This window comes from Populus euphratica, unplaced genomic scaffold (assembly GCF_000495115.2).
Source record: "Populus euphratica unplaced genomic scaffold, PopEup_1.0 scaffold2.1, whole genome shotgun sequence".
NCBI lineage: Eukaryota > Viridiplantae > Streptophyta > Magnoliopsida > Malpighiales > Salicaceae > Populus > Populus euphratica.
Genome location: NW_011499846.1, coordinates 4,555,792 through 4,568,319, shown reverse-complemented (window position 1 = coordinate 4,568,319; position 12,528 = coordinate 4,555,792). Strand labels below are relative to the sequence as shown.

General features: G+C 33.2%; 2 protein-coding genes across 2 annotated transcripts; one reads left to right on the top strand and one right to left on the bottom strand.

Moving 5' to 3' along the window:
• The first annotated feature begins 965 nt into the window (after positions 1 to 965).
• On the top strand, positions 966 to 4,697 carry LOC105133579 (remorin). Its single transcript, XM_011037629.1, has 5 exons — positions 966 to 1,282; positions 3,025 to 3,072; positions 3,390 to 3,477; positions 3,920 to 4,001; positions 4,276 to 4,697. The coding sequence occupies exons 1-5, from the start codon at positions 1,114 to 1,116 to the stop codon at positions 4,468 to 4,470; spliced, it is 582 nt and encodes a 193-aa protein (XP_011035931.1). The 5' UTR covers positions 966 to 1,113; the 3' UTR covers positions 4,471 to 4,697.
• Positions 4,698 to 5,014: 317 nt separating this feature from the next.
• Positions 5,015 to 7,645, bottom strand: LOC105133553 (transcription repressor MYB6-like). Its single transcript, XM_011037600.1, has 3 exons — positions 7,349 to 7,645; positions 6,660 to 6,789; positions 5,015 to 6,083 (listed from the first exon to the last, which is right to left on the bottom strand). Exons 1-3 carry the CDS (start codon positions 7,479 to 7,481, stop codon positions 5,396 to 5,398), a joined length of 951 nt encoding a protein of 316 aa, XP_011035902.1. The 5' UTR covers positions 7,482 to 7,645; the 3' UTR covers positions 5,015 to 5,395.
• Positions 7,646 to 12,528: the final 4,883 nt, after the last annotated feature.

The window sequence follows — 12,528 nt, the reverse complement described above, 5'->3', positions numbered from 1 at the left end:
AAAATTCAATAAAAAACTGATTGAAAAAAAATCAAACAAATCAAAAAAATAAAAAACTAATAAATTTTCCTGTTAAAAAAAACAAGCACATTCTCACATTGCATGGTAGTTTCTTTCTTGTTTATATATATTTACTTTTTTTAAGAACAAAATACATAGATAATAAATTATTTTATAGAAAATACAAGCAACCTCAGTTCTTTTTTAACCCACAACCTTAGCTTCGACCAGAGTATTACGCTAACCACTTGAATTGTGGCATAAAATTATTATGCAATCAAAATAAGAAAATATATTAATTTTTTTTAAAAAATACAATTACTTTACAAAGTAATTATTTGTTTTTTCAAACTAATATAAATGTTTGAATTAATTTACTTGTATTTTAATTAACTTCACAAATTTTAAAATTAATAATTATATAAATTTTTAATAATTTTAAAATTTATATTAGTCAAACTAACTAATTTTTTTATTTAAAAAAATTCTATAACCTAATGATTAAGCTACACCCCTAATGTTAAGCATCCCTTTTCATTCATTCATGGGCTACAGGCATGAAACTAATGCACCCATCAAAATAAATTGGGGATAGTTTCTTGGGTCCCAAGAAAATTGTTGGCAGGCTGCCGAACCATGACAATAGCACAGGGGAGTAAGTTAGATGGACCCCATTTCACATTTTATTTTTTCTCAATTAATCGACGCGGTCCACTTTATCTTTTCAAGTGGCCCCCACTTCGACTGACAATCATTTCATCCATTTTTGTATTTATTTGCTCTACGTCGTCGTATAAAGGAGCCAACGAGCGCCACTCCTCGTTACGTGGCACTCTTTACCTGTTTTACCTGTCGGCAAAACGCAGTTATCCACGCTTCGTACGCGAATCCTTCTTTTAAGTTCACTTTACATATTTACCGCCATATTAAAAGAATTTCTTGTTTTGTATTCTAAATCGACGGTGTAGAACCCACGAGTGAGAGTAACCTGCGGTGAGGACACACGCTCTCTGGAGCTATAAAGGGCACGAGAAGATATTGTTGATGTCGCCAAAGCGAAAGATTTTCAAGCTAATCTGTTAATAGTTGAAGAGAAGCTGAAGAGGAAAAGAAATGGCTGAGCAAGAAGTGAAGAAGGTAGAAACTGAGACGCTGGTGACTCCAGCTCCCGTGGAAACTGAAAGTGATGTGGCGGATGAGAAAGCTATAGTTCCACGACCTCCAGCAGCTGAAGAGAAAGAGAAGGTAGCTGATGAATTAAAAGCTCTCGCTGTTGTTGAAAGTAAGTTCTTTATCTTTGTTTTTATTTTTCTGGAAAATTATGAGAAACCAAAACCCATGATCATTTTGTCTTGAAATGATGCTGTGCTTGGAAGATTTTAGAGTGGTCTGAATGGAAATGGCTGGATTTGGTAGTTTTTTTCATTAATTTTGTTGATTTTGTGTTGAGAAGTTTACCCAATTAGTATGATATCGAGTTGAATTTCTTTCTTTAAAGAAAGAAATTTCTATCAATTTCTGATTTCTCCTCATATCTGGATGAATGCAGATAAATTCAAGTATCCGTTACTGTCACTGTTTCTCTCACGTTTTCTTTAAGCAAATAATACTTGCTAGTAAAAATATCCAGATAGATGTGGCAACTTTGCTGCTCTTTCAAGGGATTAAATTTTCTACAATCACTTCATCAGATAGGATAAGAAAAAGAAATTTTTACTCTTTAAGGTATCAAACACATGATTCGTTAATGGCATAGAAGCTCACATCAACCTTTGCATATCAAGAGAGTGAGATCTCGAGTTTCTTGTTAATTGTAATCCATCATTTATCTCGGAAAAAAAAAAAAAAAACCCTGAGAGGAACACTAGCCTAGTTACATACAGGCGATAGATTTTAACTTTTGTGAGAGTAATAATAATATATTTTCAAGATGGAATATATTAATGAGAATCTTTCTTTTAGAGAGGGCTGTCTATTCCTTCCCTGGGAGTCAGACGGATCTCTGGCTGTATGATTTCCATATCTTGATTTCGAAGACATTAATCATAAGCGCATTGCAGCCTGTATCTAGATAATTTTAGTGGATGGGCATGTCTCTTTTGTTGTTACGTAGTTGTTGAAAAACCAAGATGTTTGGATTTTTCACTTTTTCTTCTTTCTGTCAAATGATATTATTAGCTGGAGAAAATACGAACATGACATAGACACGCTGTCTCTTAGAGTTCTTCTTTATGCTAGCTCGATTATTTGTGTCTTACAGAAAATAGAAATAGTCCCTACATAGCATAATGGTATTTAAATAATTAATTTTGTTAATAGAAAGTGTCCCTACTTATTTAATGGCATCCACAAACATTTTTTTAGTTGAAAACAGTCCCTACTTAGCACAATGGTATCCAAAGATTTTATTTTTTAGTAGATATTGTCCATATCTTGTATAATGACACCCAACAAGGAATTATTGGGTTGATACACTTATTATCCATAGTTGGCTTTATGCTTATACATTGCTTGATAAGGGAATGGGTGATGGTTTGCTTTAGTAACACCAATCATGCAATTCTACACTCTGCAATAGGACCTCGACTTTCCCATGCTTTCTGATGTGAAAATTGCAAAGCTACACCTAATCATGTTAGACTTTTTTTGCATCAAAGGTGTCTGTTGTGGCCCTTTTGGGTTAGATGTGCCTTTTCTCATCGATCTTTTTACTGTTACCTTTTGGAAGGATTAATTTCTTACTCAACAATGATCATTCAAGAAAAACAGCCCCCTTTCATTGTTACTGGATACGTCAAAAGTGATGGCGCCTCTGTTATAATACAAGCTAGAAGATGATAACTAATGAAAGGGATCAATATAGGTGCAGGTGTTAAGCACTAACTCTGTGCTGACTGAGTTGTTAGAGTACATTTCATGACGTCATTATCCCAGGATTAATCATGATTTGCGAGGTCTAAACCTTGTTGCTGTTTCAATTTATTAATTGTGTATATTGCTTCTAATTTTTTTCTTTTTTGGCAGAGACAGAACCTGCTCCGAAAAAGATTTCAGGTGGATCAATTGACAGAGGTACCTTTTGTTAGCCACAAAGAATAATGGAGCAGTAGGATGTTCTTTGTAAATGAACGAGTCTATTTCTGTTTGAATCTTCTTATACTTGCTGAGGGATTCTGTCCAGTTTTAGTCCGTTGTCATCTTTTTGGAAATTCCTTACACGCATTAAGACCTTCACGTGATGTTGTCTCTAATCTCTTCAGCGATTAATGTTATGTACATGTAAATGCCATTTCGAGTTTTTATGGGTGCCCATGCTAACTTCCTGGGCAGACCACGATGAAGAAAGTTTCATTAAAAGTAACTTATTCTTCGATTGTTTTCGTTTTCAGATATAGCTCTTGCTGACCTTGAAAAAGAAAAGAGACTGTCCTTTATCAAGGCATGGGAAGACAGCGAGAAAACTAAAGCGGAAAACAAGTAAGGTCTTCTTGTTTCTCTCCTTTCGCTTTCAATGTACAGCGGTGCTGCTGTAATAATCCAAATAAATCTGTTAGCAATGTGTTTAAAAAAGGTGGTAAAAATTGGGTTTCTCTTGGTCTGTGCATCTGAGTAGGGTTTTCCTCTCTAATGCTTCATTTAAGCCATTAAGTAAGCTTCTTATAAGAACGTTTAGATCTCTTTTCCTATTCCAACGTGGCTTTAGAAATACACATTCTATGCATAACAGGAATAGGTCCTTTACTTGACCTCAGAATATTGAAAGGAGAAGAATTGAAACTGAACTTGTGCATTGAGAAATTAGTCACATCTATCTGATGCGATAAACTGCGAGGTGTCCTATAACTCTCTTTCCGATAACAATATGACCTGAAGGAATGTTATTGCTGACAATTTGCAATGGGCTATAACTGATTAACAGGTCTCAGAAAAAGCTTTCTGCTGTTGTTGCATGGGAGAACAGCAAAAAGGCAGCTCTGGAAGCCACACTAAGAAAGATGGAGGTAATTGAACTCTTGTAATCCTGGTTCTTTGTTCATTTCTGAAATTCTTTTCACAGTCAGGTGCATCAATAATTTAATCCTCTTTGGTAGATCCAATCAGTATTCTTAGTGTTCCAAGTGACTGAAGCCCTCCCCCTCAATTATAATGTCCTTGTAACAATCTCAGGATGACAGACTTTAAAATTAACAAACTGAAGAGATTACTTTCCTTATGCTTATAGCATAGTTCTTTTAGCATTTCGGATTCGAGATTGACAAAACAAATAACTGACAGGAAAAATTGGAGAAACAAAAGGCAGAATACGCAGAGAAAATGAAAAACAAGGTTGCTTTGATTCATAAAGTAGCTGAAGAACAGAGGGCCATGGTTGAAGCCAAACGTGGAGAAGAATTCTTAAAAGCAGAGGAGATGGCAGCGAAATATCGTGCTACGGGGCAAACCCCGAAGAAGCTTCTTGGTTGCTTCTGAAGCACCAACTTTTGGAGCCTAGCACGGAAGCAGCAAGTTGAATCATCAGTCGTCCTCTGCATATAGTGTTTGTAATTCCTTTTTTCATCTTAATGCTTTTCATGTTTGTTTTTTTCCACATAATTGTCTTATTTCATAAAACATCAGCAAATTTAAATATTCAGTGTGTTTATGTACAGGAATACAATATTTGATCTACGAGAAACAAGTTTTAACATGTTTGTAAAGTTGGCATGAAGTTGCCTTGTCGCAACATCACTTGCTTTTTCTATTTTTCGATCTTACGAAAGCTAATGACCGATGAGAAGTCACGATAAGAAAATTTTAATGTTTGGTGACAAGAAGCAATTATTGATTTACTAAGGTGGTTTCAGACACATGTAATAACTAGGTATATACAAAATCGCAATGAACTTTTTTTGATCCTTCAGCAGCGTTGTTCCCTTACGGAAGTTGACTCCTAATCTACCATATTGCTCAGGCAGTATAACAGGCTAGCATCTACTGCTGATTGCCTAAATAGAAAAGTTTCAACCCAACTGACTCTTATCAAATCCAAAAATCGCCTCACAAAACATGATCAAAAGTTCATAGCTTGGTGCAGACAGAATTCTAATGAACGAGTAGAATCAATGATCCCAGTGAGACGATCTTAGCATTACATAAATAGCATACATGCGAGGCTAAACCTGGAAGTTTAGGTCGCAAAGGATACGCGTCTTCTATATATAATCACCAGGGTACTAGTAAATAAAAAACGCTAACTGCAGGCTGAAAAACCACCCACAACTGCCGTCAGCTTAGCTCATGAGTTTCTTTGCTCGTACACTAGCTTCACACCTTCTTGTGCCAAAAAAAACGAAGAGCATGCCAAAATCCCAGCAAAAGAAGATTCATTATACAGAGCAACATTTTCATGCATGCTTCACAAGGGGGGTATCATGGAGGTTCCAGTCAACATTCCAGATGAGGTGGCATAGCTGTCTATATTTCCTTCTAGGAAGCTCATGTCGTTGTTAATGGGGAAATCCAGCAGAAGTTGTAATGTGGAGTCTGTCGAATCCTCCGATTCAGCTGAACTTGATGAGTCAGGCCCAGCCATCACATCTTCTGCATCGGATCTACAGCTCTTGCACTCCATATCTTCATTTTGATTGCTTGCGGCAGCAGAGGACCCTGTTAAGTTGGGGCTAATATCTGCAGTGATAGCTGAAATTGATCCACATTTTGTCGATGAAGAAGCCTGAGAAACCGGACTTGGGCAGGCAGTCTTAGCACCTCCCATGCTGATCCTTCGAAAAGATTCTCCAACTTCAGAGTTCCATATGCGCAGAAAATAATCACAATCAATTTTTCCCGGTATCGGCGGAAGGAAGAGTGATGACTCCCTTGAAAGGCGTGCCTCAGCTTCAAGCCGAGCACTCTCCCATTGCGTCATATGGCGAGTAGCTGGGGATGCAGGTCCTTTATTGGCTGGTCCACGGGACGTAAAGGGCTCATGAGTTTGGGGATCAAGTCCCAAGCAAAGAAGGCGCTTCTTCAGGTGGGTATTCCACAAGTTCTTGATCTCGTTATCTGTTCTGCCTGGTAGTTGAGAAGCAATGGCCGCCCACCTGAAAGTCATTGATGCAGCACTCGGAAGAGTTAATTAAAAACTGCACAGGGGTCTATATCGCATATAAGCAACCAAATCCCATTTTCCCATTCCAAATGAAGTTTAACTCGCAGTTGAATTGATTACACTTGCCGGAAACAATCACAAACTTCTTGGTGTTGTCACCACACAAAATTGTTAAATGTTTGCCTTCTAAAGCAATTATGGCCACTTTCTTTCCAAAATTAGTGCTCACCAATGTAACTTTACGTTCAAGTTTGCTTAGAAATTCTAGGGGTTCGATGGAAATTTAGAACACAAAAACGAGGCTGGTTCGCTCATCCTAGTTTGTATATGTATATATGCATACAACTGTAAGGGGAAAATCAGCAGAAAAAAGCTTGCAGGAGTTCGAAGGATGAAGTCTAGCTATATTTAGAGAATTGGTTAGCCCATAATTGCTACTGTACATGCACAATATTAAGTCACAATCGTAATGCTTTTTTAAAAGAAATCGATCAATTTAAGACACTTCGGTCCAACAACTTTGCGAAGTACTTGCAGTATTCTCAATTTTCATATAGCAAGAAAATACCTGTTTCCAAGAATGCCATGAAGCTGAATGACAAGCTTCTCCTCCTCGAGAGTAAAAGGATGCCGTTTAATATCAGGCCGAAGATAGTTTGTCCATCTAAGCCTGCAACTCTTTCCACAGCGAAGAAGACCTGCAGAACAAACAAATTAGTTGCAAGGGACTTCCTATTTTTGCAGATCTGTTTCAAGAAATTCAAGCGCAGAAAATTAACTTTACAAGAAAGAAAGAAGATTTCTGAAAGGCCAATCTCCTTTTGGAAGAGAGCATGTTTCCTATCAACAGTACCACTGAAAACGTTGTCACATACAGGTCAATTTCATACAACTATAATCAAGGGACTTGATAGTGAAGATCAAGACATTAAAAAGAAAAGAACAAAAAAGTATCAAGAAGATTTTAGCTTGAGTAGGAAACAGTCATGTGAAGTAGTGTGAACATCCAACAACATCCATTCAACAGGAAAGAACACAACACTGTGAAGTAGCTTTCATCCACCTGAATATTCAAAGCATTTTACAATACCATAATGATACCATCCAAGTCCAACAAATGTTCTAGTGACCCAACAAGTGCAAAAAATTTTCAGCACTTTCCAAGCTGGTGACATATAACTCCATGAAAGAAACAAAACAAGATTGACGCAACTTTAGCTTCGAAAACCTAAAGAAAGCAGTGGCTTTAGTTTATACCTGCAAGCTTAGGGAGAGAGCGCCAGCTACCATGTCCATTCTTCTTGATGTAACTAACAAGAAGCTCATCTTCTTCAGGTGTCCATGCCCCTTTCTTCAAACCGTTCTTATCACAACAAGGTGTCCTCCCCATCTCCTCGATCAATCCTTCACTTTTTATCACGACAACAACAAAGTTCCAACAAAAGTAAACTCACTTCTAATTTACCATGAAAGATAAAAAATACCAAAAAAAAAAAAAACAAGAGGAAAAGCGAGTGCCTCTCAAGTTCACTCGGAGACAAGCTTTTTCGAAGGGAAAACTGAAAGCTTTATATATATATATATATATATATATATATATATATACACAGAGAGAGAGAGGGGCTGTAAATTAAATGCTAAGAGTAATATTATCCAAGGTGGTGGTTATTATTTTTTACTCCGTATTTTTCTATGCTCGATAAAAAACTCGTGATAACTCCATTTAACATGAATTTTGAAAGCTTTCATATCTAACATGCTTTGATTCAGTGACATGTTGAGCGTGTAAACTTTGGTACGGGGAGCTACCAGATCTAATTTACTTAAATTTACATATGTATTTAGCTCAGGATAATATGAATTTATCATGTATTGACTTCAAGTTAACATAAATTGGATTAATTGTTAAATTTAATATATTTAGATTTATTTATATATTAAATTTAAATTAATATAACTCTAATAAATTATCAAATTTAAATTACTTTGACTCAATATGGTAAAGTACATCTAACAAGTTACAAGATCTAATATATTTAAGTTTAGCTATGTATTGAACTAAAAACAATATGAATATGATAACTAATTAAACCCAATATACTATAATTCAAATCAAGTTAACATGGTCTTGTAAATGGTTAAATTTAATATATTTAAGTTCAATTATAAATTCAATACAACATGAGTTTAATAAATTGTCAAATTTATCTCCTCTAAACTTAACCATATGCTAAACCTAATTGGTTTAGATATTGTTAAAGATTTATACAAGAACCATAAGATTTATTCTTAAAACTATTAACATTTATAGATATCATAAATAATCATTACATTATATCTGTAGATGTGTAAAAAATTGTACCATATTTTGATCTCATTAATTATCTGTAAAGGATATTTGTCATTTATTAATGATGTGTAAGGAATTGGCTCTCTAATCTTTTATATTAATGTCATCATAAGAAAATGATTTTATAATTTCTATATTCCATCAAAACGAAAGATTCAGAAGTTATAAATATTTCTTGAACTATACATGAAAGAAGTTTATAATTTCTATTATTTAAGCATTCATACCTTAACTCTTTAAATATTTATTATATTAAAATAAAAACAAATAGTTTTATTCTTGAAATTTAGAATTTTTTTTGTTTATTTATTACAAATTTTTATTTAAAAGTCAAAGACTTTATCATAACATAATCACTAAATTTTATCAAAAATAATTATTTTATAATTATCCATACTTTTATTATCAATCATATACTTTTTAAATATAAAAAAGAAAATATAATTAATTACCATTTAAATACTAAATAATTTTTTTATGAGCATACCGAGATTTTGGGATATATCATGCAAATCGAAAGATATGCTTTATTGTGGACTGTGCAATAAAGGTTCATCGGCAAGTTTCAAGCTGGCAACGCAATAAATGTACGTATATACAGTGTGAGTATTTATGCACGATAATTACAGGTATTGTCCCATTTGAGGGAGGCCCTGTAGCATCATTCAACCAGAAATTATAGGGTTTTCTTTTCTTCTTTTTTCACGTACATTTTTTATTGAGCAAAACAGGAAAGAGAAAGAGAGAGGGGATTCCAGTGAAGATGAAAGGGAAAGCATTAATGGCGGATTATTGACACAGAAAATTTACGGGGAAAGAGAGAAATTAGGGCACTTGGACAATGAATGCACCTGCTCTGTACGACAATCCATGATATATTGGAGTTTTGACCCTCTCCTCCCCTCTAATTTCTTTCCTGTAGTACTATTTACCCTCACTATATTATCGTTTGTTTGGCTGATGAGAAAAAATGGCGCATGGTGGACAGCCATGGTTCTTTTTTTAAATTAATATAAGTATTTGAATTAATTTGTATATATTTGAATTAATTTTATAAATTTTAAAATTAACATCCATGTAAGTTTTTAGTGGTTATAAGATTGGTAAAACTTGAATTAATGATACCTTTTAGGATTGAAAACTATAATTTTCTATATATAATGCATTTACCGTGAAAAGGAGAAGAAAAATGTGTGAATTTTTTTTTTTTTTGCTTTTAAAATGTAAGAGTTAAACAAGAAGGATTCAAGATTAATATTTACTTTAATGGGGAAATTCTCTGCAGATATAAGAAGACAAAGATATAATGAAATTAAAATACAATAAACTTGTATTAGTCCATTGTGATTGCTACATACAAAACAAATTAATATAAGAAAATATGTAAAATTACAAAGAATGAATGAATGAATGAATGATGAATCCATATATGTATGGAAACTATGAAAGAAATAATAGTAAAAGGATAATAAACTATACTTTATATGCTAAAGTACAGTTTTCACGTATATTCTACAGCTTGTTTTTCAGCATATGCGACGTGCAGTGGCAGCCCAGAAACTTGGCTCAATGGAGTCAAAGGACAACTTAAATATAAACATTATCTTTTCATTATATATATAGTTGTAAACATAACATTGTACAAATATTCACATGTCAATTATGATTTTGAATAAAACTTAGATCACAAAAAAAATGAATATTGATAATAAATTTGATATGATTAATAATTAAATTTATATAAAAAGTAAATACTACTGGGATTTTGCATATTAATGACAAATAATCATGTATTTAGATATTGATTCTATCATAAATCATTTTACCGATGAAATCATAGATGGTTACTACTTTTAGGGAAACTTGCTATCTATGATTTTTATTATGTTGGTCATTTTATCGTTAATAAAATCATTGATGGATTTAAAGACGGTCAAAGCACGCCAAACAAAAATAAAATTATTGGCATCATTTCGTCGATAATATCATCTTTGAGTTTGACATATCATTGACATAAAAAACCATTTGTAATTTTGTCGGTGGTTTATTTTCATATTACCGATGGACTAAACTCATTGATGATTTACTTATTTTCAGTGGCATTTCATGTGATTTTTTTCAACCCTCTAGAACTCTTCAAGGGATTTAGTTCGTCGGTAATTCTTTCAGCAATTTGTTTAATTTTTTTAAATCAAATAAACAAACTAGAAAAATTCAAATAAATAAAACTAAAATAAAAAACATAATATTTATTGCAAATTTAAAAATTATCAATTTGAATACGATTTATCTAAGGGACAGAAGTAGAATGAGAGGAGGCAAATCTTTTTTTTTTTTATTTGAGGAAATCCCACCTTCCGAAAAGTGCACTTTGTAGGCTCAAGTGAGTAAGTAAAACTTTGGTTGTCTCAGTCTCTTACAAGAGGTGCACAAGGTGGTAGATCATCTCTAAAACTGGGGGGCAATTAGGTCGACCACATATACCACTCATGTTTGATAATAATTGGAAATACAATCACTTAAGTTTAGTCATCTCACCATTAATTAAGTCGTCCTGTCTCAATAGTAAGATAATTTGTGTAAGCTTGAACTTATTATTGTACAATTGCCTAGAACTCCATAGATTGAGAGCTCGGATCCGATTATAAGGAACTAACGGTTGATACACTATGACTTATTTGCAAATTCTCAGTCATAATATTTGAGATACCATAAACCTGATTTATATTAGGTCCACCAGACAATTCAACCTCTAATCATAAATCCAGATTAATTTCTGAATGGGTCGAAGAATTGTCCTTGTAACTCTCTTACAATCAACTGGTATATGTTTCCTAAAAAGAAGCCAAACATCTAATTTTTTAAAAGATAAGAACTTAATTCTTTTTATTAAAATCAAACTTACCATGAACTTTTAAACTCAACTATCCACATGTTTTTGCACCAATTTCTAATAGTTATTATTTTGCATATGAGTTTCTACAAAAAAATTCATTAATCTTGGTTTGCATCCAAGAGCCGTAGCTTATAAAATAAAACTGTTGCTAGTTAAACATTTTCATATAAAATAACAATTTAAAAAAATAGATATAATAAAAAAGAATCTTACAATTTACTTCGTATGGAAAAAAATAGAATAAATCTACCAGTATATGTGATAATTGAATCATGAATCTTCTTATTCTGGTTTTCTACACCGGACAACGACCATTGCAAGAAACACTCAAACATCACGTGTTATATCTAAGCTTCCTATATAGCCTCCAAGATGTGCAGAAATTTGAAATCTCTTCAAACCGCAACATCTTTATAGCTTGAAAAACCTCTTTCTTTAGCATATTTAATTTTTTTATGTCATATACTAAAAATCATGCAACCTCTATGGTAGAAATAAATTATTGGTTAATGAAATGAAAAAAAAAACCTTGAAATAAAAAATATAAATTTTTTAATTAAATCTTACCTAGTTATGTTGTCATTCTTTCAAACCTTTCTTGCAACAACTTTGTAAACCCTATACCAGTAAAAATTTTCCTTGCATGTCAAATTCATAAAAGAATTAGTTCATTAAAATTTTAAAACTAATTGGGTTAAAATAATAATGAAAAAGATGTATAGATATATATCAACCTTGAACTTTTTGAACTATGCATCAATCATGGGTTTTATTCATGATTTTTTGGAATCTGACTCTACCAAAATAATAGTATTTCCATCGACAATTTCATCACCAATTTTATCGTGCTAGTATCCTTTACATTTGTAATCTGAAATTTTATTTGTTAATTGAAATTAATTAATAAAAAAATTCATCATTGCTTATTTTTCAACCATATAAGAAAGAAAAACAAATTTACATTGGGTGTTTGGGTCTCTACCGAGCAATGTACTTCTCAGTATATATATCACGTGTAAAACAAACATCACAAAGTAACTTATCTTCCACCACCTTCACCTATGCGGGGGATGTGAATGAACTCAATATTTGCATCAACTGTCTACCACACCGGTCCTTATCTTGCATCCAAGTTTGCTTGTGGATGTTACACTGAACATGCATGTGCTTACTTGCACACGCGCGCCCGTG